This window comes from Suricata suricatta, chromosome 3 (genome assembly GCF_006229205.1).
Source record: "Suricata suricatta isolate VVHF042 chromosome 3, meerkat_22Aug2017_6uvM2_HiC, whole genome shotgun sequence".
NCBI classification, from domain to species: Eukaryota; Metazoa; Chordata; class Mammalia; order Carnivora; family Herpestidae; genus Suricata; species Suricata suricatta.
The window spans coordinates 170,652,033-170,668,551 of NC_043702.1; the positions used below are offsets into that span (position 1 = coordinate 170,652,033).

The following is a 16,519-nucleotide window of genomic DNA, read 5'->3' on the forward strand; positions in this document are numbered from 1 at the left end:
GTCAACAATAGCCAAATCATAGAAAGAGCCTAAATGTCCATCAACTGATGAATGGATCAAGAAGATGTGGTATATATATACAATGGAGTACTATATGGCAATGAGGAAGAATGAAATATTACCATTTGTAGCAAAGTGGATGGACCTCGAGGGTGTCATGCTAAGTGAAATAAGTCAGGCAGAGAAGGATAGATACCATATGTTTGCATTCATAGGTCTAACAGGAGAGACCTGGCAGGGGACCATGGGGAGAGGAAGGGGGAAAGAGAGCGGGGAAGAGTGAGGGACACAGATCAAGGGAGACTACTGAATACTGAAAACGAACCATGGACTGAAAGGGGAGAGGGAGGGAGGGAGAAGGTGATGGTCATGGTGGGGGGCACTTGTGGGGAGAAGCACTGGGTGTTATATGGAAACCAATTTGACAATAAACTATTATAAAAAAAAATAGTATCCAAAAAAACAAACAAACAAAAAAGTGACCCTGCATTCTTTCTGAGGCCTTCTTACATTTAGCGTTCTGATAATTCTTAACCAAAGGATACAGGAATGCCTTCTTTCTGTGGCTTCTAATTTAATTTATCTTCCTTTATCTTGTGGTCATTAAGTGCCCCCCTTACATTGTAACAGGTGGTGGGTCGTGGGGGTGCAAATAAAGCTTCAAGCACAGGGTCTGCCTTCAAGGATTTACAATCTAGGTGGGACTTCTCTAGCTTACTAGGTAGAAAAATAATATAACATATTAAGAAACTTCTACTAAATTCTTCTTTGGAAAGGAGCAAAGTTTGTTTAGAATATAGAACCTTAGTTTAAATGTTAGCCGGCAGACGGTGACACCTTCCCCCAAAGAATTCAGCTGTGGTTTAGATGATTCCATGCAAGAAAGGGGACAGATGTGGCTTGTGCAGATGTAGGAATAGAAAAAGAAGGTCAGAGCCTGTCAGATGGTAGAAAGCCGCCTGGTTCATGATGGAATATGCTCCCTGTGACCTTTCAGATCTTCAGCAGAAGATTCACACCCACAAAATCTTGGTGTAGGTTTTTGGCTGTGTGTGTGTGTAAACTGATGAAGGCATTGAACCTTGCACCCAGAACAGCCCAGACTACAGCAAGTGGAGCCAGAGAAGCAAAGCAAAGACTTGGAGGACAACAAGGAAGTTATTATCTGACATGGCGGGAATCACAGGCAGCCAGACAGCCTTCTCTCCATATCGACCCAAAGTGCTAAGGGCAGGGAGTTCCTGACATTTAGTTTCCATATAAACATCCATACCACTAGATAATAGTACCAAACAGATGAGCACCATGTATAAGGACACTTGGACCTGCTAGACAGGGAGGGAAACAAAGTCATAAGCCAACGACAGGATGCGGCTGGAGAGCCGGTGGCCAGCGAAGGGACTCCTCTGAATGTGAGATCAAAACTGTCTTCTTGTCCTTCCAATCAACCAGAAGGAACTTACTGAGGACTCACTGTGCACCATGTCCTAAGATAGCAGCAAAAGAGGGAAAGAGGTGGCATCCGGCCTCTGAGAGGCTAGCAGCTGGTGGGGAGCGGAGGCTGGAGGAAGGAGCTGGCGTGTGTGCACCTCGTGCTGTGCTCTGGGCACCTCCTACAATTATTTCCTTGAGAGCTTGTTTGGAGGTTCTAGCAGGGAGCGCAGCTACTCGTGTACCCTTGACCGAAGAACGGTCCTCCCCTATCAGGGATGGCCATCCTCTTCGACCAAGCGCGCAGCTTGGGGAGGGACGCACATGGAGCGGTGAGGGAGGAAGGGGACACCCGCCTGGCCAGCCAGATCAGCCGAATCAACCCTGACGATCAATCTCCTACAATTATTTCCTTGGCTCAGCAGAACAACTGTGTGACTGGATATTGTCATGCTCACTTTGCAGTCGAGGAGACTGAGGCCCCAGAAGTTACGAGAAGCCTATCTGAGGTCACAGAGCTACCAAGTGGTAGTCCAGAATTTGAATCTCCCTCTCTGGTTCCAAATGACCTCACTGAAAACAGGCTGCACAGGAAAGATAATGTCACAACTCAGGTTCTAAGGCATATGATGTAAACCAAGGTGCTGCAGAGTCCGAGGGCAGGGAACAGTGGGAACTGGAAGAGGTCAGGAAAATGGAGACAGAGGAGGTAGGGTTGGCCTGGGTGTCAACACTGCGCAGGCCTGGCAGGTAGCGGGAGGTGCAGCGGGAGGAAGGGGTGGGGGCACAGCACAGGGCACGAGACTGGGCAGGTGTTGGGGAAGGATGTTGAGGCATGGGCACCTCCCAGGGCTTTCCCAGGGGGGCCCCGTCATCACAGGTGAAAACACAAGACTGTGAGGTCCCCAGTTCTCACCTTGCCCAGCTCTGCCATCGACTTCTCTGTGACTCGGCATGCCTGTCTGAATCTCAGTTTCCTCCGCATAAAATTAGTGAGTTTGGTGAGATGATGCTACGGGTCCCTTAATATTACAAATGTCTATGGACCTGTCACTTAAATCCTCGAATAGATTCACATTACTTCGTATCCAAAGACTAGGAGAAGAATCAGGGCTTGTGAAATCTCTCTTAGGACGATGGCCAGCCTGCCTCTCAGATCTGGCTGGACGGTCAGAGGCTGGTTGGTTATGTCCTAGGATGAGGGTAGCAGATGGCTTCCATCCTCATGACTCCCTGGAGAAGAAACAGAGCCAGTGCTGTCACGTGCTCTGGCTCAGTCACTTGTTCTTAAATTAATTGTTGTTTTAGAAGGTTCCCAACATACATGAGGGAAGAAGAGAGAGAAATGGTCTCAGAATAGTCAGACCTGCTATCACAATTTGCTGGGTCAGCTCCATGGACTCACGGAACATGGCGGTGCTCGGCTGCTGTCTCTGCTTCTTAGCTTAGGATTCGGGACACTTCTCCATGGACCCCTAGTGTTGGCAACATAAGCCCTGAGTAATCATCCTGATCATTCTCTTTTGTGCTGTCTCAGACACACATGCACCCACAGGCACGCGTCCCACCTGCCAAGAGGGTTCTCAGTGACCACAAGTAGTTCAGCGGGGTCACTTACAGGAAGTTCCAACCACAATGGTGTCTAAATGCTCAAATCTTTGGTTTTATATTAATCCAAGAGTCTTAGAGGGACTCTCTGTTTGCACCCTGGCATTTGATCACGTTATACAGCAGGACTGTCTGCTAGAGTTGGTAACTGCCCGGGTTAAAGCGTCTTCAATCTGGGGAAGACGATCAATAATCAAGATGCTTACAAAGCCAGTTGAGTGAGATTCCTTGGGATGCCTTGGTGTATGAAAGGCCCACGAAGGAAAAAGAAGAATCTTTTCAAACCCAGAAGGCAATCTCTGGTGATCCATCAGGCCGAAGGCCCACTTGGATCTTGGTGGGATGCCTTTTATCAGTTCCCTGAGACTTTAGCCTGTAGCTTTGGCCCACTCTGTGAATGTCATAGGTCAACTCTGTGAGTTGTGTCTGCAGGGACCCTGCTCCTCTATAATCCACCTGTTCCTTCATTTCAACTTCTCCACCCAAAATCCACCCCAAGTTCAACAACGAGCAGGCTGATTCTACAATCATCCTTATAAACTACCCTGAAGCGTTAATGCTAACCCCAGCTCTACTAGAGCTGACCCTTCAACACATGGGTTTGAACTGGGCAGATCCACTTTTATGCAGATTTTTTTTTAAATACAGTACAGTACTAGAAATGGATCTTCTCTTCCTTATGGTTTTCTTAACATTTTCTTTAGCTTACTTTACTGTAAGAGTACTGTATCTAATACATATAACATAAAAATATATGTTAATCAACTATTTATGTTATCAGGAAGGTTTCTGGTTAACTGTAGGTTATTAACAGGTTTTTGGGGAATCAAAAGTTACACGTGGGTTTTCAGCTGTGTCAGCGGGTCAGTACTCCTAATGCTCTGGGCTATTCAAGGGTCAGCTGTATTTAGAGCCTTAATACTATTACTTTACTTAAAATCCTGGTCCTTCAGGGTGACCCCACTGTTCATGACTCTGGGTAATTCACCCCAAGCCCGTAATTCTCTCTGAGTCTTCAAGAAGTCTGTCTTCCCCGCTCAGGCACATTGGTACCCCTAGACCAAGCTCTCGTATTTTGAGGGTCTCCATGCCTGCTTCCTTGCACACAACATGGGAGTAATGGGAAGAGCTCCCTCACAGGGCTGCTCTGAGTATTAAGTTCATTAATACACACGCACTAAAAATAAAGCCTCAAATCAGACTCACCTTTGTCCCAAGTCAGTCCCTCTGCCCATCGCCCGTTACGACATCAGTAAGCTAAATGCCTTTTCTGCTGCCACTTTAGGTCTCATTCCCTCTTTTCCAAGATACTGCTCCTGACTCAGAAGGATTTGGTGACATGGGTAAAGGAGAGAAAGAAAAAGAAAATAGTGGCTCTGTGACTCTGAGCCGGCCGATTGCCACTTAAGGACTCATATGAAGCATGAGGATCCCTGAGAGGAAGACATACATGCTTTTCCTTCAGTTCGGGTCCAGCGGCCTTAATACAGTTATGTGCATGGAAGAACAATAATAGCGCCATTGTGTTTATTTTTAAAAGACGCAGGTTGGTTGTTCTTCCTCTCAGCGTCTCCTGAGAACGGAGTGGGGGTGTGGGGACAGCAGGTGGTACCCACATGCTCTTTTTACCAGAATGGATGCAGGACGCATCAGCGATTTAACACTAGGGAAATGGGCAGAGGGGCTGACTTGGGACAAAGGTGAGTCTGATTTGAGATATGTGTTCATCAAGGTGCCCATCAGGCATTTGAATAGAAAAATCTTTCTGGAAATTAGGAAAGTGGAGTAGAGTGAGAGAAATGAAGATAAGACAAGCCTTTGGTGACCTGAAGCTGCTATCTGACACCATCAGAATGGATGTCTCCCCTGAAAATGTAGAAAGAGAACACGAGACTTGGTCTCCCCACATCCGCGAAGGATGTTTTTCAACTCGCAGTGCTGTTGAGATTGCCCTTTGATTTTTTTTTCAGAACTGAGACCATGGGGACTGTATGTCGGGCTCTCCTTAGGGGCCATCGTCGGTGTCATCTTGACTCTCGAAGTGGCTGTGCTGCTGTTGAGAAGAAGAGGTGGGTGTGTGACAATGAAGAGATGCATATCAGATTCTGTGGGGGCAGGGACCGCTCCCCACGAGCAAAGGTCTGCTTGCACCACGTTGGCCTTTCGCCACAAAGCACCTTTGTAATAATTAAATACACATATCCTGGGACCTGGCTCAGTTCAGTCTAATGCAACGTGTCTTTTTAAAAAAGTAATGTTTGTTTATTTATTTTGAAAGAGATAGAGAGTGAGAGACAGAGAGGAGGGGGAGGGGCAGAGAGAGAGGGGGAGAGAGAGAGAGAGAGAGAGAGAGAGAGAGAGAGAATCCCAAGCAGCTCAGTGCTGCCAACACAGAGCCCAATTTGGGGCCTGATCCCATGACCTTGGTATCATGACCTGAGCCAAAATCAAGAGTCGGACGCTTCAGTGACTGAGCCTCCCAGGCACCCCGTAATTCGACATGTCTTGATCCCCTACATTAAGCTGTGGAGGAAAAGAGGGATGAGCCGCAGGTGTCTAACATGAGAGGCCTTACACAGATCATGCTCATTCTGTATGCCTCTCACTGCAGTAGACGTATATACGGGGTGCTGTGGGGTCCAGACAAGAGGCGTAACAATGTTCACCAGACTCAGATTCCAGGGAGCTCCTGCATCCCATTCAAGGAGCGTTAGAATTACTGACTAATAATAGGACATTATAGTAAAATGCTTTCATCAAGGTTGAAACCTTTCTATAATTTCTTTTTATTTTTGCAATATCCCTCTGCAAATAGTAAGCTAGTTGTTTCTACATGATTTAGCAATGGGATAACAGACATAGAGAGAGGCTATCTGACTCGTGTGAGTTCACCCAGCCTGGTAATGAGAGGCCCAAACTGACTCCCAACCACCAGGCTACATGCCCTTGGGAAGGTCCCTTGGAAGGCGGCAGAGGAAAAGCTCTTTACTAAGATTTTTGCACAAATTTTGACTCACCTTGGGAAACTGTACCATTTGTGAGGTTGCTTAAGGCCAAACCAAATAATCACCCAGGGTAGCTATGAAGGCCCAATTATTTCCTTGCAGGTTAAGTACACAGAGGTAGTGTCTCTTGGCTTCCCTTCCAAGCTGTCCCTTGACTCCACGTCACCGAGCAATATGCTTGACCCCATTCTCCTCATCCGCCCACACCACGGTCTCACAGGTCCAGGTCGCCGGGCTGGCCTTCCCGTGGCGAGGACAGGACTTGATCTTCACGCCACCAAGCGGGTGGCTGATCTTATCCACAAGAACATCAGTCATGTGTAACCTTCTCGAAAAAGTCCTTACCACAGCATTCTGAGCTGGGCTTGCTTGTCTGAAGAAAGTCAAGATCACAGCCCAGCCACCTACTTCTGTCTCATTTCCTCCATCTAAGAGTTAGCTGGGGAGGGGGTGGGGTGGGGTGATTCAGACAGAAACCATGATGAGAGCCTAAGGGGATGGGGCAGGGCACCCACATTTGGCTTGGATAATAAGGAAACCATGAGATACCAGAATTAAAAACCCTGAGATTACCACAACCATGCTACCCACTCCAGAGCAGGTGCTGGCATCCTAACCCACCCTCTTTCCCGCAGCCGCATTCTGCCCATCATGTGGCGGTTCTCTGAAGGGAAAGATGGCCCCATTCCCCCAGAAGTCGCTAAAACCTTCCCCAACACACATATCCATCTTCGTCTCCAGCCACCATGCATCCTTATAAGGCAAGAACATGAAAATCTTGCCTCAAAACCTGTGGGAAAAAACCTGCCTGACCCTGAAAATTTTCAAAGGGCCTCCCTAGCGATTTCATCTCCAGAAGACACTGCTTTAAAGTATGGGGTCTGGCATCGGACAAACTTACATTCACATGCAGACTTTGCCACTGATGGGCTGTGTAACTGAACAAATGAGGTCTCCCCAGCAAAACGAGGGTGAAATTATGTAAGGTACATGGTGTTGTGGGGACCCATGAGTCCATACACCCAAACACCGAATGCAGGGTGTCCATGGATAGATGGTGGGTCATGGACAGATGCATGAGAGATGAACAGACACATACACACATGGACAAATCTCTTAATGGACGAAATTAAAATAGCAATGCTTAAATCCTATGACCAGCAATTATGGTAAGAGAAGAGACCCAACTGGACGCCAAGTTTTGTCCAATGCCACTCAGCTAGCGAGACCTAGGATGTAGCCACCCTAATTCCAAGGCCACTATAAACATTTTCATTTCTAGGGCCTCATTGACTGTGCTGAGTTGAGCTGACCGAAAACCAGCTCTGGAGCTAGGAAGGAAAATACGCGACCAAACGATCCTGATCCAGGATTTTTCTAGGAAGCAGTATTCAGCCTTCCTTTTCCATCTGAGCGTTCAGCGCTGTCCCCACAATTATAAGTTGCAGCCTGAAGCTGACCTGAAAGTTGAAGTCCTCAAGACTGGTGTCTGTTTTCCACTGTTTGTTCCCGTACAGACTGAGGACAGCGCAGGGCGGGCATGGCCAACTTTGCAAACACTCTTTTAACAGACCTGCCCTGCACCCGCTATGTAACCTCGGCTAGCACCTGCATTCTACACATGCGCAAACACGCACACGCGCATGCGCACATGGACACTCTGCAGCCGGTATCAATCCTGGCCAAAAAAGTAAAGCTGGATCCAGGCGGCACCCCGTGCCCACCTGCACACGGGCGCATCATACACGGACATTCTTTGAAAGCTTTGAGCTTCGCTTTCCGCCCCAAGGATCATATTCTCACGGAGCACATTCTAGCACCTCCACTGCATACATACATCCTCAGCCTTCCCCTTCCAAATAAAAGCCTCTCCTTGGTGTGTTCCCTCAGAGACCAGCTCCTAGGTTTTTAAGAGGATAAACCGGTGCTAAAATAAGTCCAGCCTAAAGATTCTGTGTTATTTCCTCTGGATCAAGCTGACATTGCTTCTGCCTGGAATTTGCAGGAGTCCCCACATTAGCCTCCCTCCTTTATTCTGGTACTTTCACTCCATCCTTCTCACCGCTGCATGAAGCACATAAAGAATACCAGGAAACATTAGAAAGAATGAGCTAGGTCTACTGCACTCGCATGGGATACGTCCACAGCCCGTGGTGAGTGAAAAGGTCAAGTTACAGAGAAGGAGGTAGAGAATGCAACCCCATTGCATTAAAAAACAATCTGTATAGGAAGTGTCCAGAATTGCACTAATATGATAGTCACTAGCCACATGTGGCTGTTTAAATTTAAATCAATTGGAATTAAATAACATTTAAAATTCAGTTCTTCAGTTGCACCAGGCCTAGCTAGTACTCAGTACTCAGTAGCCACTAGTGGCTTGTGGCCACCACCTCAGACTGCAGGGATGTGACATTCCTGGAATTGCGCAGGGCTGGTCTGAAAGGATATATGTCAAATTTAACAGTGATTGTTTCTGGGAATGAAACTGCTTTGCTTGCGGGGGGGGGGCATACTTTTGACCTTATACAATTTTAATTTTTGTAATGAGGACGCATTATTTTGACAATTTAAAAAGACGAAGTTAAAAAACTGGTTAAACATGAAAGTGTTTTGCAGTGAATTAAACCCCAGAGATCCTAGGCTCTAAGCAAAGTTTCCAGGTGCTGGGGGTTAGAATGACACTGTGGCTTTATTTTCCCATCAGTCCTGGGGATCATCCATCTTGTGCCCGCTTCTCCTACACATGCACAAAGTGCCCCAGAAACAGGGTTGAGGAAGCTGAGCGAAGTGCCATGCCACAAGTGGGAGAGTATGAAAGGGTCATAAGTCCTGTCCTTGAAGCACTTAGAATCCCGGGAGGAGACAAGATATGCACGTTAAACAATAGAGATTAAAACAACTGAATGGCATTCAACTCCATGTGACACGTACTGGGAATTTTCTATGTCCCAGGCACTGTCCTAAATGCTTTACAGACGTCTCATGTGATCATCACAACAGCAGATACTTCAGTCCCATTTGGATAGAGAAATAGAAACAGAGAGATCAAGTAACTAACTTCATGTCATGTGACACATATACGGGGGGTTGGGGACTTGGTGTTTGTTCCTTTGGTACTCGTGGGAAAGCGGTGTATGCGGTGGGGATAAAGATCACATAGGTGTGAGCAGAGTCCTCTGGGCGGGCCAGAGAGAGATAACCACTGTGATTTCTTTTCCCCCAGGTAAAGCAAATCATTACCAGCCAACAACAGAAGCAAAAAGTCTTACTATCTACGCCCAAGTCCAGCAATCAGGTGTAAGTTCTATGCTTTCTTTGTCCGGGGAGGACCTGCCATGTGTAAGTGGGATTCCTGGCCAGTCCATCTTGCTCGTCTGACATCCATGGTTCTCCATGGGTTCTGGAGCAGAGGAAATTAGGGAAGCAGAAGTCAAGAAAGAGTGCTCTCCAAAAAGGCATTAAACTTCAATGTCAGATGGGGCTATTTATTATTTGAAATAATGAAAACACTGGGTTCATCTGTGTCTTCATAGGGGAAAAATGAGGAAGCAAGAAACCCATGAGACACAGCTCCTCCAGCTGTGGTGTTCCAGGTATCTGTGGGTTCCTGGTACCTAACTCTCCCTTCTCAAGGGACAGGGGTGCAGGCCTGAGGATAGAGGGAAGGTTTAGAGAGGCTGCAGTATGATGTGTCGGTCTGATGCAAGTGTAGGAGTTTGAAAAGCACAACAGAGACCAGGAAGGAGGATCTGGGGATTCTGGCTGGAGAGACAGTGATATGTAGGCTGCAGATGAAAGAAGACAAAACCTGCAGGAAGGTCGTTGGACTGAGCCGGAGAGAAGAATGTAAAACCAGTCGTGATGAAGTCAAGATGCAGATATGTTAGAAGTTAGAGGAACGCTAATGGAATATGATTAGATAGGAAGATATTCTAGTTTTTCAGATATGAAGGCAATTCTATGAAGCAATGACAGAATCTGGTCATTCAAAGGAAGCAAATTCTGGAATAAAGGACATGAAGGTGAAGACAGCTTTGATTGGCACCTTGGAAAATTGCATCAGATAACAAGGCATTTCTGATAACCAGGGATGGACTCTTGGACAAAGCTCTTATTTCTACTGCCCCCTAGTGACCTGGAGGGTTTAATACATAGGCCATCACTACCCATGACCGCCAAGCTCCATTTAAAAATAAGAAAGCTGGGGCACCTGGATGGTCATTTGGTTGAGCGTCCTACTTTGGCTCAGATCATGATCTCATTGTTCATCAGTTCGAGCCCCGCATCGGGCTCTGTGCTGACAGCTCAGAGCCTGGAGCCTGCTTTGGATTCTGGGTCTCCCTCTCTCTCTGCCCCTCCCCCACTTGTTCTCTCTCTCCGTCTCTCTCGAAAATAAATAAATAACATTAAAACATTAAAAAATAGTAGAGTCCCAGGGCACCTGGGTGGCTCAGTTGGTTAAACTTCTGACTTTTGGTTTTGGCACAAGTCATGATCTCATGGTTTGTGGGTTTGAGCCCCACACAGGGCTCTGTGCTGACAGCGCAGAGACTGATTAGGATTCTCTCTCTCCCTCTCTCTCTGCCCCTCCCCTGCTGGCTCTCTCTTTCTCTCCAAATAAGTAAATAAACTGAAAAATTATGTATCTAGGAGAGTCCCAAGAGCCACTTCTGCCTTTGCATTTACAGATTCAACTTTAGCCTTCCCCATCCATTCCCTCTGATGCTGCTCGCATCCGTCTTCTTACTGTCAGGGGTGACACATATACCAGAAGGGCACAAAGTGTCATTGTCAGCTCAGTGAACTACCCCGTCGTGGTATCTACTAAAGCAAATCTTCCCACCTTGCTTTTCTCCAACCATTTTTTTTGACTAGTTTTGTCTCTTTGTACTTAACACATGTATTTCAGAATCAGCTTCTCAAGGATCATGAAAGAGGAGGAAAACACCTGTTAAGATTGCATTGGCTCTACAGATCCATTTGAGGAGAAATTGTATCTTTTGGTATCGAGCGCTCTAATGCCATATAACTACCCCCAGATCAAGGAACATACCATGGCCAGCAACCCCCACAAGACCTTCTAGTGCCCACGCCCTGGTCTCTTGTCTCTCTCTCCTTACCAAATAGATCACTATCCTGACTTCTAAAAATATACTTTAGCGCGCTCTCTCTTTCTCCCTTTAACTTTATAAAAATGGAGTCCTGCAGTATTTTTCCTCTTGGGTCTGTTTTTGTTTTTGTTTGGCTCAATATTAGTTTCATGAGATTCATATGTCTTTGTGCTTGATATAATACATTTATTTTCATTGCTTTATAGAAGATCAGTGTATGAATATACTAGAGTTTTTTTTATCTAGTTGACTGTTGATGGTCATTTGGGTTATTTCCAGTTTGAAACTATTATAAAAATTCCAACTATGAACATTCATGTGTGTCTCTTGGTAGAAACATGCAGATATTTTTGTTTGGTATGTACCTAGAAGTAGAATCGCTAAATCATAGAGGACGCATATCCTCAAATTGGCTACATAATGCCAAACTGTTTTTCAAAGTAAAAGCAATTTATTTTAAGGGCAGCTATGCATTCTAATTAAAACTGGGTGTTATCGGCCTTCAAAAAATTTTTTTAATGTTTATTCATTTTTTGAGAGAGGGAGACACAGAATTTGAAGCAGGCTCCAAGCTCTGAGCTATCAGGACAGAACCCAATGCAGGGCTCAAACTCATAAACTGTGAGATCGTGACCTGAGTCGTAGTCAGACGCTTAACTGGCACCACGCCAGGCACCCCTGGCCATTTCAATTTTGGTCATTGGACGTGTCTTTTTATAGCTTTATTTTAAATTCCAGAAATTGTTAAGGAAGTTGAACAACACTTCTTATGTTTATTGGCCATATTAATATCCTCTTTCTTAAGCACCTGTTAAATCTCTTACCCATTTTTCTTTGAACTTCGGGCTTTTTAGAATGGGTCAGTATAAGTTCTTTAAATATTTTTAGCTTGTTGGCAGTTACATGTTAGCAGATACCTTCACCCATTCTGTGGCTTGCCTTTGCAATTTCTCAGTGAATCTTCCAATAAAGAAAAGTTCTTAACTTTAGTGTAGAACAATTCAGTAGTCTCTTCCTCCATAGATGAAGTTTTGTGTCCTGTTGGAGAAATCTTTCACTACTCCTGGGTAATGAAGATATTCTCTGTTATTCTAAAGACCATCTGGCTTATCTTTCACATTGTATCTGTTATATACCTGAAAATGAGTTTTGGAGTATGATGTGAAATGGGTCAGTGTTTGTTTTCCTCCAAATGGAGATCCTATCGACCATGTATTGGAAAGAGTGCCCTTCCCCCTCCGCACCCCCCCCCCATGCCACCATCATCACAAATCAAGGCTCCACATATGTGAGGATCAACTTTTTTTTTTTATTCTCTATTCTGCTCCTTTGGCCTGTTCACTTATGCTTATGCCTGGACTGTACTGTCTTTACAGACCCATTATTCCAGATTCATTTGAAGTTTGATATCTGATAAAATGTCTTCTCCTTTGTTCTTGTTCTTCTTCAAGAGGTTCTTGGCCATTTTCAGTCCTTGGCATTTTCACATATATTTTAAATTCAGTTTGTCAAGTTCTACCTAAAAATCCTGCTGGAATTTTCATCAGAACGCCACTGACCCCTTTGAGAAGACTATCCATGTTTATAGTATTAATTCTTTCTAGTCACAAAATAATCTATCCTTTCCATTATGTCAATCTTTAATTTCTCTACATAAAGTTTTATAGTTTTTATAAGATGACTTGTCCATCATAATTTATACTTAGCATTTGAACATCTGATATGTGAAATACTATTATCAATGTTATCTTTAAAAAATCTTTAGTTTTTGGTTTTTTTGGTACACAGAAATACAATTAATTTTTATATTTTAAAATTCTAGTCACTTATCTCTAGATGACTTGAGTTTTCTCTGTACACAACTATATCATCTGTAAAAAAAATAGTTTATTTTATTTTTAAATCACATAACTTCTCTTCCTTCTTGTTTTACCGGCTGAGATGCCTTACCCACTGTTGAAGGGAAGTGTTACTAGAAGCGCCCTTGGATGGTCCCAAACTCAAAGGGAAACTTTCAATATCTGACCATTAAATATTGTTTTTGCTGAAGGTTCTTATAACTGCCATTCTATCTAATTGAGAATATTTTCTTCTATTGGTTTGCTAAGGAATCAATGTTGAATTTTATCAACATTCTGCATCAATTGACATGATCTTAGGGATTTTTAAAATTTTTTAACCACCTAATTATTTTATTTTTAAATTTTTATTTAAATCCAGGTTAGTTAACATATAATGTAATAATAATTTCAAGAGTAGAATTTAGTGATTCATCACTTACATACAACACCCAGTGCTCATCCCAACAAGTGCCTTTCACCCGTCTAACCTACCCCCCTCCCCAACATCCCACCAGCAATTCTCAGTTTGTTCTCTGTATTTAAAAGTCTCTTATGGTTTGCCTCCTTCTCTGTTTTTATCTTATTTTTCCTTCCCTTCCCCATGTTCATCTGTTTTGTTTCTTAAATTCCACACATGACAAATTTCTCTGACTTATTTCACTTAGCATAAAATATTCTAGTTTCGTCCATGTTGTTGCAAATGACAAGATTTCATTCTTTTTGATTGCTGGGTAGTATTCCATTGTATGTATATATACCACATTTTCTTTATTCACTCATCAGTCGACGGACATTTGGGCTCTTTCTGTAATTTGGTTGTTTAGATAGCACTGCTATAAACATTGGGGGCATGTGTTCCGTCGAATTGGCATATTGTATCCTTTGGATAAATACCTCATAGTCCAATTGCTGGGTTGTAGGGTCGCTCTATTTATCTGCCGAGCCACACTGATCTGCAAAGACTATACCACTTTTGCATTCCTGAAATATAAGCAATGTAGTCTGGTCCTTTTAAAATACTTCTGGGTTTTATTTTGTTAATATTTTCTTAGGAGGGTGTTGTTGTTGTCCTGTTTAGGTTTCTGAGTGGAATTGGCCTGCAATTTTCCTTTCTTGTAATTGCCTGGTGAGGTTTCGATACCAAGATTATGAGTGGGAGCTGCATGTTAATTTCGTAGTGCCCCTGTATGAAATGTCTACGGCCTCGGAGGCTCAAAGTACAACAAGTTATTCTCTAACAGTCGTGGAGGCCAGAAGTCCAAGTTGAAGGTGCCAGCAGGGCCATTCACCCTTTACCTCTTCCAGCGTCTGGTGACTCTGGGTACTCTTTGGCATTGGTTAGCTTGTAGCTACAGACTCCAATCTCCTCCTACATCTCGTCTCTCTGTGTCTCTGTGTCTTCTCTTTTCTTGTCTCTTCAAAGAATGCTCCTCACTGGATTTAGGACCACCCTAATCCAGTTTGACCTGAGTTTGAAATCCTTACCTTAATTACATCTGCAAAGACCCTATAATGGGTCACATTTAGAGACTCTGAATGGACCTACTTTTTTGGTGGGGTCAGGGGGTCACGGTTCAATGGTGTATTTCCATTGGGCACAATCAATGTTATTTTTCCCCTTAAATATTTGGCAGGACTCACGAGTAAAGCTATCTGAGCCAGGAGTTCCTTTTAAATTATATTTTTATTATCCCATTCCCCTCCTTTTCAGTAATTAAGCAATTTTTTTTTGTTTTTTAGTTGCTACCCTAGAAATTATAAAATGCATTCTTGACTCACCAAAGTCTAATATTTATTCTCTTCCTGGGCAAGACTCCATCTTCATTTGAACTTCCCCTTCTGATTTATGTGCCTTTTTTGGTCATTATTATTTTTTTAAATTTATTTATTTTGAGAGAGACAGAAACAGCATGAGTAGGGGAGGGGAAGAGAGAAAGGGGGGGAGAGAGAGAGAATCTCAAGCAGGCTCCATGCTATCAGCACAGAGCCCAATGCAGGGTTTGAACCCACAAAACCATGAGACCATAACCTGAGCCAAAAACAAGAGTCAGATGCTTGACCAATGGAGCCACCCAGGCGCCCCTTGGCCATTATTTTAATTTCATGTATGTTTTAAACATAGGAGATATAATTATTATTGTTTACACATCAATATGCATTTGCACTTCCCTACATTTTTACAGTTTTCTTTGTTCATATTTGCAATGCCTATGTGATATCATATAAAGACTAATTATGTGGACAATGGTGAAATATTAACATTTGCCTTGTTCATATTTGCAATGGTGATATGTTCCCATGGTAAAGATGAGGGTACCGGAGAAAAGTATGTAACCACGTCCACTGTCTGCTAGGGAACTCTCTAGGTCCAACCAGGACAGCTACCTTACACAGCTCAGGGGACACTGCTCACAAAAACTGTGTGAGCATAACACCCCTGAGGGTTCTTGTAGGTCATGCTCCCTGGACTCATGCCCTAACTGAAGATGCCAAGACGCCAAAATGCATGAAGCCATTACAACTATGTTTAAATAATTCCCTAAATCCAGGTTAAAATCCTGAAGGGAAATCTAGCAATGTGCTAATAACCATGTTGTGTCAAAGTGGGAAGTTTTCCCAAACTTCTTGTTTTTTCAATGTTTAAATGTTTTATTTGTTTTTGAGAGTGAGACTGTAAGTGGGGGAGGGACAGAGAGAGAGGGGAACCAAAGATCTGGGGACACCTGGGTGGCTCAGTCAGTTAAGTGGCTGACTTCAGTTCAGGTCACGATCTCATGGTTCATGAGTCTGAGCCCTGCATCGGGCTCTGTGCTGACAGCTCAGAGCCTGGAGCCTGCTTCGGATTCTGTTCTCCCTCTCTCTCTGCGCCCGCCCCCACCTCGTCTCTAAGAACTGAGTAAACATTAAAATTAAAAGAAGAAGAAGAAGAAGAAGAAGAAGAAGAAGGTCTGAAATGGGCTCTGCACTGCCAGCAGCAAGCCCAACATGGGGCTCAAACATACAAACCATACCATCATGACCTGCGCTGATGTGGGGTGCTCAACAAACTGAGCTACGCAGGCACGCCTATCCTTTCCCAAACTTCTTAACTTCTCCCTTATGCCTCTAAGTAGGTGGGACTCCTGGCTTTGATCCTTCTTGCCTGTGCACATGGGAAATTATTAAGTCTTTCTGAGCCTTAACTTCTCCATCGGTGACATGTCACCATGAGATTTAACAGAGTGGGTATGAGACCAATGTGGTGTCTGCGGAAAACTTTGTAAACTGGCACCTCTGGATATGTGTGCTTGTTGTTAAGTTCAGTACTCGGGCAGGAAAGAGAAGTATCGGGAAGCCATGCTGGAGTAAGGAATAGCGGGAGAAGCGGTGTGGGCAGGGATGAGCTCCGCGGGCTGGAGGTGACAGAGTGAGACGGATGCTATGAAGATCCTGTTCCCTTCAGCTTCCCTGGTGAGAGCCAGAGTGGAGCGGTTCACCGTGAGGAAGACGTTTAAACACCTAGGAAGGGACCGTGGTGTCGCGC

At 44.3% G+C, this 16,519-nt stretch overlaps 1 protein-coding gene across 3 annotated transcripts in view; it reads left to right on the forward strand.

Moving 5' to 3' along the window:
* The window catches only part of SLAMF1 (signaling lymphocytic activation molecule family member 1), a 35,727-nt gene that overhangs the window by 15,107 nt on the left and 4,101 nt on the right, over window positions 1-16,519 (forward strand). For all 3 annotated transcript variants that reach the window (XM_029935808.1, XM_029935807.1, XM_029935809.1), the window contains exons 4-5: window positions 5,010-5,108; window positions 9,268-9,341. In XM_029935808.1, coding sequence (XP_029791668.1) covers window positions 5,010-5,108; window positions 9,268-9,341 — 173 coding nt within the window. The remainder of the gene's footprint in view (window positions 1-5,009; window positions 5,109-9,267; window positions 9,342-16,519) is intronic.